Genomic DNA, 23,119 nt, shown 5'->3' with positions numbered 1-23,119 from the left:
TTACGGTGACTGGCAGCACTGGTAGGATTACTTTTTAAACCATTATTGCATATTTTTTTGGGGGGGGGGAATCAGTGTTTCAGGAAACAAGTGTCCCGGTAAAGAAAAGGACACGCAAATATGAAATCCCTGTAATGTTAAATCTGAATTGGAAATATTGACACAAACCAGTGATATGTATGTGTCCTATCTTCCTTTACTGAAAGGACCTGGAAGCAAAGGCAACTCCGTAGGGCCCAGACCCTGTTTGTTAAATTCGGCTCTAAAAGAAACCAGAGGGACTTCAAGAAATGGCTGACTCTAAGGGGGTTTCCTTCCATTTGAAGCTGGCTATGTGCCCACTGTGGCCATGAACATGGGAGTGTGGGAACATGCTGCCAGGAAATCGTGTGGCCGGGGCAGGGTCTGCAGCAGTGACCGACCTTCCCGTGGGGCTCCACAGGTGTAGGGACGGCCAGAGGTGTTTTGGGGCACGGACTCTGGTTTATGAATGGGATCTACGCTCACACGGCCCGTGACTTAGTCTGAAGGGCTGGACCTTGAGCCACACAGGCCGCTGAAGTCCGAGGGGAGATGGGAGTCCTCAGCCCCCTCTCTGAGACCAGGCAGGGCTTCTGCACCCCAAGCCCGGGAGAAGGGGCTGGTGGTGGGCGGGGGGGGGGGGGGGGCCACTACTGCCTGCCCGTCCCAGGCGGCACGCCGCACCGTTCCCCTGACCTCCAGCAGAAAGCGACTGCCGCTCCCAGGGTCTGGCCAGGAGTGGACAGGGACTGCCTGGCCGCCTTGTGCTCGCTCCTCTCCTCTCCCCAGGGGTATTTGTGACTCGTGAGCAAGGTCATGACGCCAACCCAGGTGCACCCTGAGGGTGGCAACCCTGTGTGCTTTGCCTGTCCAAGCAAGGTTCTGCACAGCCAGGTTTCAAGGGTCGAGTGGGTGGGGCGATGACAAAACATGATCATCCTTCCCAGTTCTCTCCGAGTCCCAACACCCGAGAGGCACCCCCCTTCCGGCTCTGCCAGGTATTGCTTCAGATATTCTCATGTTTCTAAGTTACAAGTAGAACAGTTTTTTTTTTTAGTTTTAGGCTTTATCTTCCTTTCTGTTTATGTCGTTTAGATTTCCAAGTGCCTTTCCCTTAACTGCTCTCTTTTACAGCATCCTGTTCCTGTTTCGTGGGGAGAACCACCTCACCTATCCTGGACTACTGGTGGAGGATCTCCTCAGGGGTCCGGGGATCCCCGAACTTCCAGAGGCTTCACTTGACAAGATCTGACTGAGCTATTCGTTCTGCGGGGAATTTCTCAAGCTTATCAGATGGCTTGAAGGACATCTTAGTCTCACGTCTAAAGCCGTGACCACGCATGGCTACTGGCCCCCTGGGAGAGGTTCGCTGTGTAAATCCTTCCCCGAATCCCCTTGTTCTCAGCAAAGGAGACCCGCCTCCCGCTCTCCCAAGCCACCTCCAGGTTCAGAGACACTCTCACATTTCTTCCATAGAGAATAACCCCCGAACTCCTGCCAACGTGGGGTGAGGGCATTGACTGCTTTTAGCCCAAACTGCGGTTCACCCCCCCCTTCTGAAGCTACTGGCTGCCCCCAATTCCTGAACAGTGGTGGTGAGAGCGGCTTAGGATCGGGCCTCTAGGGGGTGAGGTTGTCTGCCCCACATCACACAGCTGACAGGCCAAAGCCGTGCCTCCGTGATGGCAAAGCTCGTCTATAGCCCCAGCGCCTTGCTTACCGCCTGTCTCTGCGAGCCTGGGGGTCTTCAGGAAGGACCCTAGGCGCACATCCCTTTTCTTCCGGAGGGGCCCACGACTCACCTTTGGTGCGGCCTGGGTGCCGGGCGAGGGGGGTGGAGCTGGAAGGGGTTGTAGTGATGGCTGAGGTCAAACAGGTCCGTGAGCTCAGCTCCAAGGGCCAGAGCTTCATGGCTGGGTCAGCGGAGGCATCCGTGCGGTCAAGGCTGCCTCTGTGCGGGGACCCTTGCTTTGGTTTTAGGTCCCCAGGGCCTGGGGCAGAGAAGGACATTGAGAAACGGGGCGGCAAAATCCTGTGCCAAGGCTGGGCTACCACACTGAGGCCTAGAAGCAGGGGCACCAGGGCGCACGGACCATCAGGACAGAAGCTGGGCTGCGGTGTTAGCGGGAGGGCCCTGGCTACAGGCCTGGCCGGGGGCGGGGGGGGGGGGGGCGGCGCGTGCAGAGAGGCTGGCCCTGGCTCGACGTGTGGGTCAGACTGCGAGCCCTGAAAGGCTGCGACAAGAGAAGGCACTCAAGAGGATGAACCGTTGCCAGAAGGTCAGCACGTGAGCTATGGGCACGCCTGCTGTGTAACAATGTGACACGTAACTCAGATGCCCGATTTCAAAAGATCCTGACGACATCTGCTCAGGATCACTCCAGGCCTGCAGCCAAGGCCCCGAAGGTCCAGGATGGACGGACGGACGGACATGCATCCTGCCAACTGGCTTCACTTAGGATTTGAGAAAGCAGCTTACTCCTACACTAACGATCATTTAAGACTCTGTAAGAGGGACTTCTCTCTTGTATCTTGTGCTTGTCTGCAGTCGCTACATTTTCTACCCCAAACACATATTCCCGCTAAACACAACCTCTATAAAAACATTAAAAAAAAGAAAACAACAACAAAAAAAAACCCACCCTAGCACTACCTAGTAGTAGGAAAGGGGCCGGGCTCTCTAAATGGAAGATAAACATGCGTGCGGCCGGACCTCCTGAGAGCATGACGACAGCGCTGCTTGGCACATGTCCCCCTCCAGGCACCCCACGGCCGGGACCCAGAGGCACGCCCTCCCTCGGGGCTGACCCCGCAGGCCCCGCGGCCACTCGGGGGTCTGGACTCCCTGGGAAGTATTCAGTGCCCAAATCTTACAACTCGAAACCAAGGCAAAATTTGGATTCTGAAAGATACCCTTGATGAGAAGCAAGATTCAAGGCTGGTGGAATGAATGGGGACAAGCATCCCGTAGGTGCAGTTAACGTGAGCGGAGGGGAGCGGACAGAGAACAGGACAAGGCCGACAGCATGCTGGCGAGACAGGGTCCCCGAGCACCGGGGGCACGGCGGCCCGGGGTCCCCGCGGCGGAGCGTGTGACGTGAAGTCAGTGCCGCACTGACCGACTCCAACAGCTTAACAGGTGTGTCCTTGTTTGTACGGTTACCTTGTTTTTGCGGGGATATGGGTTTTCCAGAGACGACACTGATAATAATCTTTCCCTTTAATTTAAAATAAATTTAAGTGGCAACGGTGAGTCAGTTCAAGGGAAAACATGTACATGATCCACACAGGTGGATAAAAAGATATGGCAAAACTCAGGAAGATGGCACGAGAATGACAGCAGACAGCGCAGTAGCTAAAGGCCTCTGTGGACCAGCGTGCCCCCCGCTCTGGGCGTGACCGGTGTGCTGACGGTCTTTCTGTCCGCTCCCGTTTTAACGTCCGCGTCCGAGAGGTCAGAGAGCCACCGCACGGTCATAAGACTCCATTCTGGGCTGACCTCTGGCTTGACAACAGCGATCCAATTATACAAAATGCTTGAATGGAGCAATAAATCCTTTGGGACACAGAGCACGTCTACAAAGGGCCTTGTCAGCAAAAGCCAACAACTCGGTGCTCTGACAGAGGAGGAGGAAAGGTCAGCAGCTTTAAATTTAGCTGCTAAAAATAAGTCTTAAAAAATAAATCTCACACACACACACAAAAAAATCTCACTTGACAGAGGCCGTCTATTTTAGGAAGCAAAGCGACAACCAACCAGTTCTGCTTTTACACACGGGCACGACACAAGCCTGCAGGTGCAAGCGTGGGGAGGCGGCACCCGGCCGCCGGACTTACTTAGCACGGACATCCTGGCCCACGGACCTGTGCATGGATGTCCCGAGGCTCCCCTACAACTGTGCTGTGCTGGAGAAATGGTCCAGAGGGTGTGACAACTCATCTTCTCTTTTGAAATCAGAATCCACGCTGGCTACTTTAAACTTGGCTTGGAATTGGGATCAGGAGGAGGGGTCCACTGGGGGTCATCAGGCCTTTAGGTACTTTTTTTTTTTTTTTTGGTTTGTTTGGATTTCAGAAATGAAGGAGGATATATGATGAAAACACATGATAAAGGAAAAGGATTAGAAATCTCCAATTTCTGAAAAAGGGACAGGCTCGTTAGGAGAGGATGGGATGTCAGAGGAAGACCAGAACCGCAGGCGTTTAGAGAGAGCTGGGTGGGCCGTTGGAGACTTGTCTTTGTCCTTGCTTTTGCTTCTCAAAAAGGGACTCTTTTTGCGCTGAGTTGCTAAATTGTTATTCCCCGGATAACCCAAGAGAGGAAGGAGAAAAAAAAAAAAACAACAAATAAATGAAGTGAATAATAACAAATGACTCTAAATTAGCTAAATGTAGGCCGGAGATCAGAATCCCGTCCGACCCAGGAAAGACGGGAACAATACCCAGGACAAGCCCAGAACCAGGACTCGGTGAATCATTTATGCTCTGACTCAAGGTGATTAATTTAGGGGTGTCTTAGTGCCAACGCTTGACTCTGCCCGGGAGGAGAATTATGTATTGCTCAAGGAGCCAATGGCTGAGACTTTTTTCAATTTCAATGTGTTAAATTATTAAATAAGGATGTTTATTAATTTAGGACCTGGCTTCTCTTACTCATCCATTTTAATGACAGGCCCCCTGACGATCAGGTGCACACTCCACTCCCATTCCTGCTCAAAGGCCTTGCAAACACCTAACAGTATGTTTCTGGCCTGAGGTCATGAGACCACAGTCTACTGAAGTATTCACCAATGATTCTGTCTATCTAAAATAACCTCTTTTGGCAGTACACATTTAAAAATAATGAAAATACCTCTTTTTGTACCGGCAAACCCCGCCACACCAAAAATTGTTTCCTTTAAGATCGCCTGCACAACCTCTACTCCAATCTTATACTTCATGGCTTGTCAGAGCAGACACTCAGACTTACTTGCAAGTCTAACTCTTGCTGCAGAGTTAAGGGATTTCCGATTTAGGATTAGAGCAGATACCACTCCCTTGCTTATTTCTGCCTCCACAGCGCCACCTGGTGGCCAGTGCTCCTGCCACAGAACAAGGGGCCCCAGGCTCTGCAGCACGTTTTGTCAACGGCTTTACCTGCACACAGTGGTGAGGAGCTCCAGCTCAGCAGCCCCACAGACCCGTGTGTGGATCCCAGTTCCACCACTGATTACACTGGCGAGTGTTTAAACTCTGAGAAGGCATGACTAATCGTGCCCACCTCAGGTGGTAGGTAGGCTCCAGGAGACAGGCATAAAGCATGTCAATTAGCTAAAAGGAGCCAGGAAGGAATGCCCAGGACATATACAGCTGCTGCTATGAAGAATTTTCCCTGATCTGCTCGTCCATTGATCAGCACAGCAGCCTGGACCAGTCAAGTGTTTCTTTCCTCTCCAAGTTTTCCTAGCTCATTAGGCCGATGGTAGTTAATTAAGTCAGTTTAGAGAATAATCCAAGTTGAAGGGATAGAGGCCAACAACTTTAAACAGCCAACATGCAAACCCGAGGGGAGAGAGCGCTGCTAGACAGAAACAAAGGTTCAGCCCCATCATTGCTAAGCTGCACCTGAGCCGTTTACCTAATCTGATCTCCTGTAAAGAACAGGAATGCAAGCATTCGTCCCCAACGTGTGCATGCGCACGTTTTCTTCTCTGCATTCGGAAGTGACACAACAGGACCTACTGAATGGCACCCCCAGAAGGCTTGTGCACGTATCACACTCACAGGGCAGCTTGTCGCCACCGGCCCTCAGCACTGTAACGTCAGCCCCCGGGGGCACAGGGCTCCCAGGCCTAGGCCCGGTCTTCAGAAAGTCCTAGTGTCCTTCATAAAAATTTAAATTACTCAGGGTGCATGCCTGGCAGGTTTATGGGTAAAGAACCCTCAAAATTATATTTTAGAAGTAAATCTGAAAACAATAGTTGATTCTGAGGTACACGCTTTCCCCCATTCCTTCACGGCTCTGAAATCTGGACGCAGCTTCGACGAGGTCTGTTGGTCACCACTGGCCAGGAGGCACCTCAGACAAAATGGTCACTGCCACGCCCCATGTGCTGCACTCTTTTCCCCTTATGTCTGGGTACAACGATCTAAGTCTGTAGAGCACAGCCCTCTTGGAATGTCCGTGCTTTTCCTGGCGGCATATAAAGTAATTACGCAGTGTATTGCTGACAGCCTCTTAGATTTGAGGAAACACAGCATATACGACTAGGAATCGACGTCAGAACGTCTGGCAAACTCCAAGTGACAGCCGTAAGTAAAAAGGTAAGCCGTGCCCCATGGCTGGGAGGACTCAGGGACTTCCTGAAGATCCCGAGTATGTACAGATCGGGTCAGATGCCCCTGGGATCTCCCTACAGAAACATCTGCCTCTGAATCTTTGACACACACAGCCCCCAAACATACACTCCCGAGCCCGTCTCTACAGCACCTGCGTAACTATCAGCCCTGGACGCTACCACAGCCTACATGATGCGGGACGCTTCTCGTTCTACAACAATGGAACTGTCACGGGACAGAGCTGCTGATGGGAATTTGTATTCTCTACTGGGTTGCTAACACACACAAGGAGGCAGATCTGTGTGCAAGCAGCACACCCTCTTCACGCTCCTACATACACACGTGCACATCCACACACCGTCTCGCATTCTACCCCATCCAGGCAGAGCCCCTCAGAGCACCCCTTTCGTAGCTTGACCGCAGCCTGGTCAGCCGCTCCTACCTTTACCCACAGGCCCGTTGAGGGTGTCCCGCTCTTCCGCACTGCTGGAGGCAGACGGGGTGGCCTCGGGGTTCTCTGGTTGCAATCTGAGGAGCTGAGGAGATGGCGAGGCTGGGTCCAGGGACTCCACCTGCCAAGGAGGGCTCTCTGCGGTTGACTTCAGTCGTTCTCTGGAACCTTCTTTCTTTGGTTTGATGAGCTTGACTAAGGCTTTGGCGCCAATCCAGTGGTTTTTCCTAGTGAGAAGCCGATTGTTAGTAGGACACAACCAACCCCCGCTGCCCCACCAGCAGGTCACAGGGTGCCCTGACGTGAGCCAAGCTTTCTATCACAAGCCATTAATTTGGGGTTCAGAATGATGGCACTCCTCACCATCACCATGATCATCGGATTTGGGGCCCAGGGATGGCAGAAGTGTGCATTGTGGCAGAAATCCACACTAGCCTCTTGGGGAAACAGAACTTCAAACATGATGCAAACTCCAAACTCCTCATTATGTGTGCAAAACAAAGCCACGTCCGTCGGCAATTTTTCTGTCAAAATGCCATTTTGGAACTGAGCCACAGACCTCCTCTTTTTCTGCTAAAGTTAATAGTAAGTGGAATAAGCTGACATTCTTCAACCAGTCTCTGGCACGGAAGAGTCTGGGAGAGCGAGGGGAGGGGAGGGGAGGGAAGAGTGGGCCGTTTAAATTAAAACCAGTGAATTTCAAGAGTAAGCGACAGAGTTGCAGCTGACTGGAAATGGGGGTGTTCTGATATCACCAAAAAAATTGGCTCTGAAACTAGATAGCACCGTGTTTGCACAAATCACTTGGTCTCCTCATTTGGGCCTCCACTTCTGCCAGACAGAGGGACGAGGACCGGGGTTCAGAAATTCTGTGTTTCACCAGAGAACCCAAGGTGATCCTGACTTTGAGACTGGGCTGGGACAGGACACAGAAACAGCCGGCTCCTGGGGCTCAGGCCTGGACCAGGGGAAGGCCCTGCGGCACCAGGCTGGCAGTCCCCAGGGACTGAGCCGGCCCCACCACCGGGGGGGGTTGCTTCTCCCTGGAGAAAGGACTGAGTTTGTGAAGCTGCCCTGGGGTTCAGGGCATCCAGAAGAATCTGTGTGAGGCCCAGAGGTTCCCGTGTTTAAAGAGCCCGGGTACACCAGCTTCTGTCCCCAAAACAGGAATGTGATTTCCAGTGTCCTATTAAATCATGGGACAGAATCTGATACGGCCACCCTTCTGTCCCACTTTAATGGCTCCCACACCACAGACTCTCCTCCCTTTGCAGAGGGCTGTGGCTAAATTAAGCCCGTGTCTCATCAGGGTCAGCTGGCATTCGCTGACCCTCCCAGGACAAGCCAGAGTAGAGAGTACGGGGCTGAAAATCTAATTCCTTCAGTCATGGGGGCGGCCTGCACATAGAGGACCTCCGCAGAGCGGGAGGCACGGGCCCTCCAAGCTGGGTGCTGATCTAGATGGGAGCCGGTTCCACTCCACTCACGCACGAGGAAGCTCTCTGCCCTGGGCTTACGTCCCTGACACTTAAATCAACTCACTTCTTTGGAGCAGGATCATAGAACTTGTACTGGTCCATGATTTTTTCTTCCAGTTTCTCCTTATGTCTCCGCAGGGCATTTAATTTGTCTCTGTGAAGAGAGAGGAAAGGAAGGTTCTCAATCCAGTTTTAAATAAAAACCATGAACTTACTTGTCAGCCCAGCCCGGGACCTTTTCTGGGATTCGGACATCATCGTGCTCACGACCGTCATGATCACGAAGTCGGGGATGTGTGAATGGAAACGTCTGGCATGGGTCCAGGAAGCCCTGATACCCTGAGGAGTTGGGCTGGAGCACTCAGGGTCTGGGTGCAAGTCAACTCAAGGGAGCAAACCCCTAACCATCTGAAAACTTACGTGCTTCCAGAAGCCTCAAGGACTCACTGGCCAGGTCATTCGGGACACTGGGCATTCGGGGTCAGCCACGGGGCTTGTGTGTTAGTAATACCTTTGGTGAGGGGGAGAGGTGTGCCCTCAGGGAGCTGGATGGGAAGGTTGAAAGAGTCAGCTCTGCAAAGTCAGGCCTCTGACCTGGACCCACTCCGACGCCGGGTTTCTGATAACACTTCCACAGGGGCAAACTCGAAAGCTTTTGGGGGCCAGACAGGGAAGATAAGGAGCAAAGCAGGCCTGGAAAGAGCAGGGGACCAGTGGGGGCTGTAGGTCTGGCAGCTCGCTGTCAGGCGGCCACGCGCGAGGCCTGCAGGGCAGATCCGCCAATTTTTTCAGAGAAGCCGGGAGACCTAGGTTACGAAGACAAATCTCCTGATTTCTAAATGTCGGGAACGAGTTCATGTTTTCAAAAACACAGAAAGGATCAAGACACCTCTGACCCCGAGGCTGCCAGAGGGCGCCTGGGCTTCCCGAGAGAGCCTGGCCTTCCTGATAGGAAAAGCGTGCTTCTGCTTTATCTCAGGGAGTCACGGGGGTGGAGCACTCCATCAGCACCGCCCAAAGGCCACCACCACCCCCTGGTCTCCTCATCCAAAAAGGAGGCCTCTGAACCAGAGGTAAGTGCTCAGGCCTCTCTGCTGTGAGGCTGCTGGGGTTCCAGCCGAACGGGGGGCTGAGTCTGCCACACATGCACACCTCCATGAAGAGTGACAGTTCTGTGAACCTCTGGCCCCGACCATGAAACCCCACTCTGCTTGGCCTTACCTTCTGCATGCTTTCGTGGCTCTCTGGACCCAGAAGTGCACATTAACTCACAGAGAGCTGGCATTGCACCCCTCCCAGGGCCCGGAATGGTGCTCTTATGCCAACTTCCTGGCGTTCTCCACTGTTTAATGCAAAACCATCATCCAATCATCCCCCGTGGGTACCAGACTCCTACTCTCCTCGCTAGCACATGCCCAACCCCTGCAGGCAGTTTTTATCAGCTGGATTTGAGAGAGCCAACTTCAAAGGTTGTATCTACCCCAGATTCACTACCCCATGGTTTTCAGTGTAAACCATCGTCCAGTCAGTGGTAAGCCGGCACCTCTACAAGAGCAGGTGAAGCCAGAAAACTGACGAAGAAGCACTGTTACATTGGGGAGCATGGCCAGCGGGCTACTGGCCTTCACTGCACCATGTCCCTCTGCCAGCACGTCTCCCCTGGCCTTCCCAGTGCTGGTCCGCCGGCCCCACTCATGAGGAAGGACAGTCCAACCACCACAGCACGAGGCTTAAACATCACCCTGGATCCATGAGATGTATCTTGAATGACTTGACTCCCAAACCACAAAGCTTCCTGTACCGGGGCTCTTCCTCCTGACCTCTTGTTTCTGGCAGCTTCCTAGGCCCTGCTAGACCAGCATCCTTTAACACTTCCTGGTGAATCCCAACTCATGAGCTGGGCACAGAAGCCTTCGTCAGCTGAGCGCCCGCCTCCTTCTCCAGCCTTCTCTCCTGATGTTCTCAGCACCCAGACCACCGCTGGGCTCCACCTTCGGGTCCCCCTACCTGCCTGCCTTCTCCCCATCCCATGTCAGCAACAGAGCCCCAGCTCCCATCACCATGTTGCCTTCCATGTAGCTCAACAGCTGCTGGGCACGGACACGCCCCCCACACACCCCACCACCCCTACCCATTCCTGGCTCCCAGGGGACAGGTTCTGTGCACCTCACGGGGCTCATGCCAGAGCGGGCACTTCACTAACCCCAGCCGAGGGAGGACAATAACCCACTTTCCAGTAATCCAGGGGAACAAAGAGATAACAGATGCCAGTTATGGCACCCGTGCTCAGCCTTCCATTTGAGTTCTTTCCCTGAGATACTTCTTGTTGGCACGGTCCTATTTTTAAAAGTAAGCTTAATTCCAAAAGCAGATTCCAAAGCTTCTAGTGGTAGGCACTGTCTCTGAAGAGCAAACAAGAGCCAACCACCACACGTGCACAAACCTAGAACCATTCCACAGACGTCAAGAGAAGGATGTGCTGGTAAGATGGTCTGTCCCCATGCCCTCAGGACACCAATGGGTCCAGGGGCCATTCCTTGCCCAGAATGTCACCGGTCCTGGCACGGGGCCGGGGAAGCCAGAGTCCCTCTGTCTACAGGCATCGCTCCCACACGAGTCCTTACATGTACTGCTTCTGCTCCTCATGGTATTGCTCCTTACTCTCCATGTTCTGCTCTAGGAGCATCTGGTTCTGCTGGCTCAGCAGCTGGATCTGGCTCAGCAAGTGATGATTTTCTTCCTCCAAGTTCCCCTTGAGACGGGACAGCAGCTAAAACACAAATCAAATCAACGTTTCAAACACTGTGTGATCCCAGGATTTCACTGCTGGGAATCCAGCTTCCAAGGAAAGGGTCACGGGCACAGAGATGTGCACCACTCCTCTGCCGGTGAGAACCTGCAAGGACTGAGAGAGTCAGCGGCCTGGGGAGAGCCGAAGTCCCTCTGCACCTGCCCTGTCCGATCTGGCGGCCGCCAACAAAGTGCGGCCACGGAGCACTTACGATGCAGCCAGTCTGCGCCGAGATGTGCCAAAATATACAAAGATTCTGAAGACTTCATAATAATAAAGAAGAGAGCATAAAATATCTCATTAAGGTTTTTTGGGGGTCACATGTCAAAATGGTCATATTTTAAGATACGTTGGCTAAACAAAATAACTTATTAAAATGAATCCTCCGTTTTTACTTTTTTAACACGGTTACTAGAAAACATTAACTTAGGTAGGTGGCCTGCATTAGCTTTCCATTGGGCAGCTCTGTTCTTGAAGAGGGTGGGCACACCTTTTCTGTGAAGGGCCCGACACTTAAGTATTTCAGGCCTTCCAGGCTGCATGGGGGGGGTGTCTGTTGCAATGGTCCCGACTTGGCGGCCGCCACCACCACCACCACCACCGGGGAACAGCCAGGGATGGCATGCAAACATACGGGTGCAGCTACATCCCAATCACGGACACTTAAATTTCCGATCATTTCCACTTGCCACAAACTATCGTTCTTCTGAGATTTCTCCCAACCACTAAAAATGTAAAAGACCATCTTAGTTCACAGCTGTACGAAAACAGGCAGTGGGCTGGACTTGACTGACTCGAGGGCTAAGGGCTTCCAGCTCCTGCCCCAGAATATCATCACGGCTGAGGTAGCAGGAAAATCCCAAGCTTGGGCTTCACACAGCCCGAGTTCCCACCCACGACTGGAGGCCCCCCGGTCTGGGGCCTCCTCAGAAATCCTAAAGCACCTCCCTGTGACAACAGAGCCCGCGGTGGCTGAGGCTTCCTCTGCCCAAGAGTCCGACCCTCCCCTCCTCCACACGCCCCCGGCCCCAGCCCAGCGGGGACGGGGGGCATCTGTGCACCCCGGGCCTCGGTCTCCTCAGCTCTGATGTCCCACACGGCTACCAGGAGCTCAAAGAACAAGGCCTCTGAGACGGTTTCTGGACAAACGAGAGGCAAGAGGAGCTGTGTCCTGGGGACGCTGCTGTCCCTGAGGCGTCCTGAAGGGGGTTGGGACCAAGGCACTCTTCCCGTCCTCTCTGTCCTGGGATCTGCTTATGATCTCAACTGAGATGGTTCTGCTGCTTATTAAGAAGACAATTTCCAACCTCACACACCACAAGGGATAGCTCTGCCTGTCCGGAAATTGGGGCGCTCCCAGGTGAGCTCCATCCGAGCTGCCCCGGGATCCGGAGCCCAAGTCAGCCATTCATGCCACTTCTCTAGAACAGTGTGGATACTGAACTGCAAAGACGAGAGACAAGTGTAGACACAGCCGAGGGGACGGACAGAAGACCGTCCTCTGCTGTTCTCATGTACTTCCCTGACCCTGCGAGAAGCAAAGGGCAGATGGAAAGCTCTCTTCTGACACATCCCTGCCAATCATGGTGTCCGTCTCCCCTTCAAATGCCTCTGTTCCCTCCCAGCCCCTGTACCACCTTCCACATGGTCTTCGAGCGCCAACACCAACGAGGACCCATCACCACCCCACTGGGCCCAGGGCTCTCGTCCACGTCCCGGGGCCTCACCTCACAGTGGTTGTCCAGCTTGGTCAGCGAGATGTCCATGTTCTGGTGCTGCTCCTTCAGCTCATCAAACCGGGCCTGCCAACGGTTCAGCTCCAGCTGTGAGTTGTTCAGGGAGGTTTTCAGCTCCTTGGTGTGGGAGTGCAGCTCCTCGTACTCCCCCTTCAGCTGGTGGTGCAGGAAATTGACCCTGGGGGCGGAGAGCCACAGGCCAAGGGCTGAAGGGCATGGCAGGCTCTGCCCCCCGCTGTGCAACCTGACACAAGAGGGCAGCCTCCCTGGGCCTCAGGTTTTTCAGGTGTAAAAGGAGAGGGTTGAACAAAATGAGTTTTCCAACTGTGTTCTTTGGGGTCCTGTGAGGGTCCCCCTGATGCCCCACGCTGGGCTGGGGGAGACAGCGTGGGCAGGCTCAGACACCTGCTCCCACAGAGCATCACTGTGATGATCTCTTTTACATTTAAAGTTTTGGCGTATTTGCATATGTACTTGGAAAAAAGGGTTCGGCTTTAACCTTTTTTTTTTTTTCATTTTAATAAGCTATTTTGCTTAGCCAATGTATCTAAAAAAAAACAAAAAACAAAAAAACAACGAAGCAGGACATTTTTGCTTCAAAATCATGTGTCTACATCCAGCTCTTCTTCCCAATTTCAAGCTCCTTTCTAATTTCAACTCCTGAGATGAATAAAGTATGAGATGCCAGGGTATTATGGAAATCCACTAAATTTATCATAATCATAACTATCATCCAACCAGGGCTTCTTAGGGGAAAGATTTGTATCCGAAAGCTCAAATTATCAGAGGCTCATGGACTTCATCTGGACACAGATGTGTCTTGTTTGCCCTATACACTTCTTTTAAATGGGTCAGTGTGCCAACATTTAAAAACCTGAAGGTCTCACATCAACACTCAGATGTCCAGTTTCTCTTAAGAAAAAAGCATAAGATGAAAGAATGACCTGGAAAGCTCCGGCCTGCCTGCCGGCTGACAGCCTTCGGCTGGTGTGTATTCCCCATGTCCCCGTCTGGCCTGTCACCAGCACTCCCTCACCCGTGAGCCCGGCCTCCTGGGTCACTGGAGGCCCCCGAGTGTGCACATTCACGCAAGGATGTGGAGAGGAAACAACTTCATACGGTCATGCCTTTGTGATGAGACAGGACCTGATTCACATCCTGACTCTGCCATTCACTAGAAGCACTGACTTTGAACAGGTTAGTTCATCCCTGAGCCTGTTTCCTTATCTATTATTAAAAAAAGGGGGCTGGGTGGGTGGGATACCAGTTGTACAGTGGATTCTTGTTATTCGAGGTAGTAATGCTCTATAGAGTCCCCATGATCACTGGACTAGCGGATACCGAACCATGGCTTCTTGGAAAAGCACAGGGTATACGTTCCTGCAAGCGCTGGTTACATTTTAGTCAAAGGGATCAAGACATTCCTTATTTTATCGGGGTTTCTGTTTAAAGACACCTCTTACAATATACTCATGGCCATAGCACCGTAGCTCATGCCTGAATGGAGCTTCTCGAATGTGTACTTTCTCCAGAAGGCTGTCACGGCCTTGCACGAGGAGCCCTAGACTGAGCCACCCAGGTGCCCCAGTCAGTTAAGCATCTGCCTTCAGCTCAGGTCATGATCCCGGGGTCCTGGGATCCAGCCCCGCATCGGGCTTCCCCGCTCGGCGGGGAGCCTGCTTCTCCCTCTCCCTCTGCCTCTCCCCCTGCTTGTGCTCTCAAATAAATAAAATCTTTAAAAAATAGCGAAATTGCCACCAAAAAGCACAAAAATATGAAAACACCATGGCACCAAATAGACTACAAAAATATGCTTCTTCGCAGTATGAAAACTACAGTGAGAAGGCAGAGCACCCTTGTTTGCCCTCAGCTGGAAACACGTCTCCGGGGGACTCAAGAGTCAGACCACCCTGGGCACGTATGTGAAAGCACCATGAGTATCAATCTGGGGATGATTTTAGCAAATAGGCGATTTTAGCAAGCAGGTGAATTCACGAATAGAGAATGTGTGAATAATGTGGATCAACAGTGTGTCCTTCATGAGATCGCCCGTGTGGCCAGCATCAGAGGAGGGTCCATGCTGGATACAAGGCGCCGTCTCCAGGGGTCCCTTGGGTCCTTCCATCCCAGCCACCGGTGAGAGGCCCCTCTGAGCCTGTGCCCCCCAGCTATGAACACAACAGGGTTTGTAAAAACACACGACTGCCAGGGGATTCTGCGGGCCTTCTCGCGGTGGGGCTGGGCTGGCCCACAGGAGATCCCAGACGGCGGCCGTCCTGCACGGGGCCGGGTGGGATTCCCGGTGCTTACCTGTCCAGCTCGCCCCGCAGCCGCTGGTTCTCACCCACGGCCATGGCGCCTGTCCTCTGCTCCTGCTGCAGAGCCTCCCTCTCGGCGTTTAAAACCTTCTCCAGCTCATCCAGCTCTGCCTTGCGCTTCAGCATGCCGTCATGCCTGTTGGAGGGGAACACACCCGCTCGGAGCTTGCCTGGGGCCTTCTTTTCCTCCAGTGAGCGAACTCCCTGGAAGACTATGAAGCCTCCCATAGAAAATGGGGTTCCTCTGGCGGCTTCTCTTTGCAAAGTGGAGGGGGACGGGGCAGGGAACAGACGGGGCGAGAGGCAGGGCAGAAGAACCGGAGAATGGAGGCTGGGAGAGCTGTCTGGGCCAGGGGTCTCCTCTAGCCCCACAGCAGAGTCCTCCTCTTCCCACCCGACAAGTCTCCAAGGTCCCTTGGATTCCCTGCCAAAGCAGCCCTCCCTCCCTTGGCCACCTGGGCACACCAAGACTCTGTTTTCTGCACTTGGAGCCCTTCACTTGGGGAGTTATAAATATATTACTAGGTGGTTCACTAAGCACAAACAGATCTAAAAGAAACCACAAAATAAACAGGCGAATTCCACCACACACAGCAGTTAATCCCTCTTCACTGGGGGCTGGGTAGGCCCTCCCCCCTCCTCCCCTTGAGAACTGAGTCTCCTTGTTCTTGGTCTGTCCTGGTTGCGGGGACAGAGGCTTGCCTGGAGGGGGCCTCGCAGTTGCCAGAGGCCAGTTTTTCATGCATGCACGTGCGCATGTGTGTGTCCGTCCACACACACACACACGTGCACACCCCCCCCTTCTCAGGAGCCCCAACCACAGCCCTCCCTCTTCCCCCTCTGCTTAGACTTTTCTCTCCTTCTCCAGCCCCCGTCTCCGTGGTTACTGCACAGCCGGCTCTGGAGGGCAGCAGAGCACAGGAGGATGAGCTCCTGACCAGCCCGGGCTGTCCCTCCTGCCTGCTGGAAACATCCGTGTCCACACAGGACTCACGATCTCCCTCAAGTCCAAGGCAGTGACTGCCGAACCACCTTTCAGCTGTCCCTGTTCAGGGAAACCCTCTTTTCCAGACCCCCTTCCTTGTCTGAGCTGTTCACACTCATAGACAGTAGGACCAGGGTGCCCAACCGGTCTGCACACCTCCACCCCTGGCCCCCCACCCCCACAGCAGCCGCACTCGAACCGTCTGACTGGAGCCAGGACTTGTCGGGGAGTCAAACTCAGAAACGTGCTCTGGCAGCTGTTCAAGGACAAACTTTCATGCGGTCTTTAGCCACAGGGCAGAGGCTGCCCCAATGTGGACAGGTGTACAGCTGGAAGTGGAGGTCCTGTCTAGCTTTTCAGGTGGTGTCAAGTCATCCAGGTTTGACAAATGAGGGCCACGGGCAAATGATTGGGGTTCCCCAAATCCTGCTTCCCTACTGTAATGTCTTAGAAAAGCCCACTGACCAGGGATAACTGTAACCACTAGTAACCACCCAAGTGCAGGACAGAAACTGTGTGTCTCGCTCACCAGCGAGTCCCAGGTATGAGGCATGGCACTCAGCAAATATTTATGAAGGGGATTAGGAAATGAGCATCTAATTTAAGTGTCAAATAAAGTGAATACAGAGCCATCACCACTGTGTTCCAGGTACCTACATTTCCAAACCCACAGCCCTGCTGCAGACAGACCAAAGGGGCCTCCAGACATCTGTCCCACCAACTTGAAAATTCAAGTACCACAGTAGTTCAGCCCACTGTTTTGACCAGGAACAAGACGGAAAACAACGCTCAACTCCTCCCTCAAGCTGGTCCACATTCCACCTGCAAAACCCTCCCCCTTCTAAACGGACACTAAGAATATCATGAGGCAGTATCCTAACATATAAGAGAATGTTACTGTAAGACACGTAGGTGGCCTGGTGAGTGGTGGGCATGGAGCTCGTTTCAGAGCTCAGTGAATGCTGTTTGCTCCACTTCCTGAGCCAACCGGAGAGGACCCCTGCCACGTCCAGACACAGCATCATGCACATAGTACATGCTACGTGTCGCATGAACCTGGGACAGGCTCTGGAGAAGGGTGGAGATGGAGATGCCTGGATGCAGAAGATACTGATTTTGGCTTCCTAGGAGCAGGTGCCTCAACAGCCCCTGAAGGAAGGAGATCTGGGTGGGTAAAGCAGGTAGAGGAGCCCAGACAGAGGCAAAAAGGAAGCAGTGGGTGAGTGAATTAATGAACATCACCCACCCCCCCCGTGCCCTCGGCCTCATCAGACGCCCTCACAGCGCTCTGCCGGCCCAGTGATCCAGATGAGCCAAGGGAAAGGCCGCCTGCAGGGACACCTGACAGGCACAGGACATGGGTAAATCGCTCCCTCCTACGCTGCGCCTGAGCCGTATGCCCGAGCCCCTTTGCAGAGACACGGCTCCCTCCTGTGTCCAAGTCAGGTGCACACCATCCCTCCCCCTCCCACCAGACTCCGGGTCCTGCCACAGCTGCCTGGGGGGCCAGGGGCCATCAGGGGCCTGCCCGGGGCAGGAGCTCAGGCAACCTGAGCTGACCGAACTTACTAGACACCCACGAGACTGGATTTGTCAAGAGCACACAAGTGAAGATCTGGCCATTTCAACGTATGCAAATTTTAGATTAAAAAACGAAAGGCAGGCAGGCAGGTGGAGAGAGAGGGGTATGGCTGAAACCGACCTGGGGGTTTCACTCTACTGTTCTGTTTGCTTTCTATATATTCAAAAGCTGCCACAATTGAAGGCTGGAAAGCCAGCGTCCCACAGCTGGATAGGGAAACCAAGGCCCGGGAAGCCCAAGTAAGCACGTCACAGTGGACTGGCCGTGGTGGTGGTGGACGTCCTCCTTATGCCCGATCTGGAGAGGAGGAGGGAGGTGGCGGGGGTCCTCAGGGAAGCAGGGATTCGCCGTGGCACCGCCTTCTCCACAGAGGGACTCTCCTGTCACTCAGGCTCCAACTGCACACACTCTCAACCGCTGAGCGTGACTCCCGATTTTACCTCCCTTCGGGAAAGTTCGGGGATCCCCGGACAACGTGGGAAGGCGGGGAAGGCTCCCGGGCAGGGATGCGAGCCCCAGGGGTGCCCCAGATGCCCACACGCACCTCTCGCGGAGCTCCTTGTGCTCCAGCTCCAGGTTGCGATGCAGCGTCTTGAGGCAGCTGTGCTGGTGGATGAGAGCCTCGTACTCCGAGGACTGGCGCTCGTGCAGCGCGGCCAGGTGCTCGTGGTCCTGCAGCAGGGCCTCGTAGGCTGCCGTCAGCCGCTCCTGCTGCCGCTGCAGGGTCTCGTTCTCGCTCTCCTTGGCCGTCTGCTGGTTCTGGAGCAGCGTGTACTGCGCGGTGAGCGCGGCGCTCTGGGAGCTCAGAGTGGAGTTCTCCACCTGCCGAGAGGGAAAAGAGGCTGCCTCACAGACCCAGCATCCCCACGCGCGGCGACCGCGCCAACACCGGAGGTGGACACCAAGACCCCAGGGACCCTCAGGGCAGGCGACACCCCGCCGCCAAGATGGCTCTCTCTCAACTGCAGGAACTGCTCTGGGAAGAGGCTCATCAGACCGTCACACGGGGCTCTGTCCTGCACCCCTCCCCAATGGTGACCTTTTGGGGCAAATTATGTCCTTTCTCAGGAGAAGCTCCTGGGGCGCCCTCTTTGACCACTTTCAAAACATCTATTTCTAGGACAAGTAGAAAATCAGTAACGATAGAGAACACGTGAACACCACCACCAGCCACCCTCACCTAACGGATGTTTACAGAACCACCGCCCAACAACATCCCAAACCATCAGAAAACCGAGCAGGGAGCACTGCCTAATTCACTGTGGGGCCAGAATGACCAACTGCAAAACCAGACAAAGGCATAACCACCACCACCACCACCACCACCACCACCACCACCACCACCACCACCACCACCACCACCACCAAAACCATGAACCAGTCTCCTAGTCTGTTATTTTAATAGAACCAACCACAGCCGCTTTGCCAAATAGTTTCCTGTTTACTGTCCTGACCCACGTTGCACATTTTCAAACACTTTTCTCACAAACAGCATTAACGAAGGATTAATTCATTTCCCCACAATCTGTTAACTGTAAATAAAAACCAACATCCTCAAATAGATGGCACGGGACGTGAGTTTTGCTAGAAGCTCCCAACAGCCTGGCAGCCACTTCCTCCCCTACTTCCCTCATGGAGATTCAAAATTCCCATCAGCTTAAAAAAAGGCTCTGCCAGGTTTTATAGTAAATGAACCTGGTTAACTCTGTTGAGCTCAATGTATCTGAGCCCAGGATCTCTTTTCCAAGACATTCCTAGTAAAATCTCAAGGAACAGACTCTGGGAAACAGGCAACCCTACAAGGCAAAGCAGAGAAACCGAGTCCCCAGCCCTGCCCTCACACGCTCAGTCATGGAAACAGCTACACACCAGAACTACCTTCAAAGATCCTGAGGCTAGGCACCCCCGTTTCCAATAAGCCTATGAAACACAAAACAAAACTGCACATCCTCCCATGCGTAGCCTGGCTTCCTGAGGAGCCAGCATGCTGGGGCTGGTCTCCAGGAGACGCAGAGAACCCCCCCCCCCCTGCCACCGCCCCCTACCAGGGCCCGAGGCACAGCGCTCACCTGCAGCTTGGCCGTCTGGGTCTGCAGTGTGGTGTTGTGCTCCTGCAGGAAGGCGCTCTGCTTCTGCAGCGTCAGGATCTGAGTGCTGAAAGCCACGTTCTGGGTCTCCAAGTGCTGTAGCTGTTCCTTGAGCAGCTGCTTCTCAGCCTGCAGGGCCGCATTCTAGGAGAGGCAGAAGCAGAAGGCCCATCAGACACCAGCTCGGTCAATGCTCACCGGTCCCAGGCACGGGGGCTGTAAAGAACCTTGAAGAGTTGACACTTTGGGGTCTAAAGCCAGAGTCCACAGGTTAAGAGAAGTAACATGTTTCTCTCTTGGAAAAGACGACCAACAGAATTGTAGGGGTAGGAGGAGAGAACTACTTTTTTTGGTATGTGCTTTCCAGACAGAAATGCATGCACGTAATGGGGACACTGCTTCCAACCTGAGCATCTGAGTGCAAGGCCAAGGTGAGCTGGGGTTAAAGCCAAGGCATCTCTTCTCTCTTTAATGCTTCTGTTTAATGCTTTCTGTTGAACACCCCAAGAGTGCATTTCTGTGAGCTTCTCCCACTGGACAGGGAGTCAAAGACTGTGACCACACCTCACCCTGCTCAGGAGTGACAGCAGGTAGAATAAATGAGTTGTTTCATGAGACTGATAAAGACTACTGTGTAAAATATGCCACCAACGGGGCCAGGACATGTGGGCTGTAGCCTGGTGCTGTCTGTTGCTAGCATGGGAGGTAGGGTTAAGTCTTTCTTGCTTTTTTTTAAAGATTTTTTAATTTGAGAGAGAGAGCACAAGCAGGGGGAGAGGCAGAGGGAGAGACAAACTCCGCATTGAGCTGGGAGCCCGACATGGGGCTCTATCCCAGGACCTGGAGATCATGGCCTGAACTGAAGGCAGATGCTTAACCACCTGAGCCACCCAGGCACCCCATAGGATCGAGTCTCTTAAACTCTGTCTCCGCTTTCTCAGCTGTCAAATGGTGAAAATCCTCACTATCTGCTTCACAAGGTTGTTGGCAGAGTCAAATAAATTCAGGGGATTAAACATGCACTGACAAACATCTTCTGTAAAGGGACAGATCGAATTTGGGGGTTTGCCAGGCATGTGGGTGTCATTCCAACCAGTTACCTCTGCCACCACTATGGTGGGAAGACAACCCCACACAGTATGTAAACAAAAGGCGTGTTTCTGGTCCAATAAAACTTTATTGACAAAAAGAGGCGGCGGGCCATGGTTTGTCAACCCCTGGGAAAACACTGTGGAGACAGAGGACTGGTGTACAAACTACAGGCCAAGTTTGATGGGCAGGCAGATGGATTCGCCGTGGAGAAAACGTGAATCCACCCCTTTCCGCTAGACAGGGCGAAGAGATCTCCAATGAAAAGGAGCTTGTAGGACTTGCCAGAACAACTTAAGAAGTATTCAACTAAAGAAAGGGCGCCTGGGTGGCTCAGTCAGTTAAGCATCTGCCTTCAGCTCAGGTCATGATCCTGGGGTCCTAGGATCCAGTCCCGCATCGGGCTCCTTGCTCAGCAGGGAGCCTGCTTCTCCTCTGCCTCTCCGCCTGTTTGTGCTCTATGTCAAATAAATAAACAAAATCTTAAAAAAAAAAAAAAAAAAAGCATTCAACTAGATCTGGATAAATCTCAGCAGATTGTGGCATCCTGGGTCCTTTACCCAAATGGTGGCCTATCAACGGGACAATCAATAGGGCACACTGGCTCGCTCGCTCCCTCTCTCTGAGCAAAGGCAGCAGGGGCAGCCCACTCACATTCCGCTCCAGCTCGATGGCCCGGTCCTTCACTCGGAGCAGCTCCATGGTGGCCTCCTTGTGGCTGGGCCCCCAGGACTCCTTCCCCTGGTGACCAGTGACCAAAGTCTCCACAGGGTGTTTGAAAGAGTTCTGTAAGTGCTTCCCTTCCTCCCGGTTCTGCCTGAGGGTCTCACACTCTGTCTTCAGCTGCAGGGTGTGGGAACAGGAAAGCGGACTTGGCGCAGGAAGAGGCCAGCTCAGAGCTCCCTGTTCACGGCTAGAGGACGGCCCTGCAGCAAATCTGACTCCTCAGCATCCCTAAACCCTCACGCGGCACTAGGGATGAGCCCAACACCCGGCTTTTGCTCTGTGAGGAATGCACAGAACCCATCCTGCGCTCCCCCATCCTTCCAGAAATCGGCCTCAGTCCCAACTTCAGCCACATGACCCTGGCAAGTCTTCTCATTTCCCTGAGCCTCAGCTGCCTACTCCATAAAACGGAGGCGAGCCTGGTGAATACGGACCAGGGGATGTTATAAAGACCCTTCCAGCTCGAGAACTGCTTTTTTTTGAGATTTCCTTATTCAATCACACAGCCAAGAAATGTGCCAGTGCTTCAAAAAGAAGAGCTGGAAAGCATGTATGTGCCAGGAGTGGACATCCTGACCGAGCCCCTATGCACCCATGCCCGTCCCATTTGAGGGTGCCCAGGAGACTCTAGGCCTCTGCTTGGTCCTGATGCTCACAATCTCACATGTGTTCTCATTAGTGTCCCAGACCCTGCCTATCAGACTAAACATAGCTCTGGATGTGGCCTCCTCTGCCCTCAGGCCTCTGACTCACTCTGGTTCCGTCCAGCCCCGGTGCATAGGACTCTGATGGTAGCCCCCATCAGAACCCCGTGGGTCAGCACATCTGCTCCAGGAAACGGGCATCCAGCGGCCCCTCTGCTACCCAGGTGAGGGGCTGGAGAAGGTGCAGTGGGGACCTCAACGGCTGGGACTCACAGTTGGCCCCGAAAGGGATCACATCTTACCACCTGCAGTTCATTCTGTAACTGGTGGTTCAGGCTGGCTTTCTCTTCCATCTGTGCTTCTAAGAACACAATCTTTTCTTCTTTCATGGCTAATGTTGTTTTTAACGCTGACTCATTTCTGCTCTCCGAAATACTGAATTTTCTGAAAAATACAAATATACAGTAGTATTTATCTGTCTCTTCTGCCCACAAGCTCCCAATCTCCCAGCTTCCAACACCTGTCTCCCCCACTGAGCCGGTTTCCTTTGTAACTCTGCAGCATTTGGCCCAGAAGAACCGTACGAGCCACAACCCATCACCCAGAACCCTCCCCAGGGCTCCCCGCAGAGACACACCCGTGACACCTTCAAATGAAACACGACTGCTGCAGTTTTATAAGCATAGTCTTAGGGAGGGATTATTGTGGCCATTTCACAGATGGGGAAACTGAGTCTCAGAAAGGTTAAGCAATGTGCCCAAGATCGCAGCGTGAGCTAGGTAAGTGGTCAGTCTGCATGGCCTTTCTGCCACACCGACAGGGTGTCACGGTATCCGTCATGTGGATCTTGTCAGCTACAAGTCCAGCAGAAGTCCATGATACTGGATTTCCTT

At 53.4% G+C, this 23,119-nt stretch overlaps 1 protein-coding gene across 3 annotated transcripts in view; it reads right to left on the bottom strand.

Annotated features, from left to right (window-relative positions):
• The window catches only part of CCDC88C (coiled-coil domain containing 88C), a 125,303-nt gene that overhangs the window by 11,325 nt on the left and 90,859 nt on the right, over positions 1 to 23,119 (bottom strand). For 2 of the 3 annotated variants that reach the window (XM_027569470.2, XM_027569472.1), the window contains 10 exons: positions 22,529 to 22,670; positions 21,511 to 21,699; positions 19,750 to 19,911; positions 18,225 to 18,502; positions 15,106 to 15,249; positions 12,787 to 12,973; positions 10,893 to 11,038; positions 8,333 to 8,422; positions 6,782 to 7,017; positions 1,824 to 2,012 (listed from right to left, as the gene is read on the bottom strand). In XM_027569470.2, coding sequence (XP_027425271.1) covers positions 1,824 to 2,012; positions 6,782 to 7,017; positions 8,333 to 8,422; positions 10,893 to 11,038; positions 12,787 to 12,973; positions 15,106 to 15,249; positions 18,225 to 18,502; positions 19,750 to 19,911; positions 21,511 to 21,699; positions 22,529 to 22,670 — 1,763 coding nt within the window. The remainder of the gene's footprint in view (positions 1 to 1,823; positions 2,013 to 6,781; positions 7,018 to 8,332; positions 8,423 to 10,892; positions 11,039 to 12,786; positions 12,974 to 15,105; positions 15,250 to 18,224; positions 18,503 to 19,749; positions 19,912 to 21,510; positions 21,700 to 22,528; positions 22,671 to 23,119) is intronic. The other variant, XM_027569471.2, reaches the window with a different exon arrangement.

This window comes from Zalophus californianus, chromosome 6 (assembly GCF_009762305.2).
Source record: "Zalophus californianus isolate mZalCal1 chromosome 6, mZalCal1.pri.v2, whole genome shotgun sequence".
NCBI lineage: Eukaryota > Metazoa > Chordata > Mammalia > Carnivora > Otariidae > Zalophus > Zalophus californianus.
This window is presented reverse-complemented; position numbering and strand designations above follow the sequence as displayed.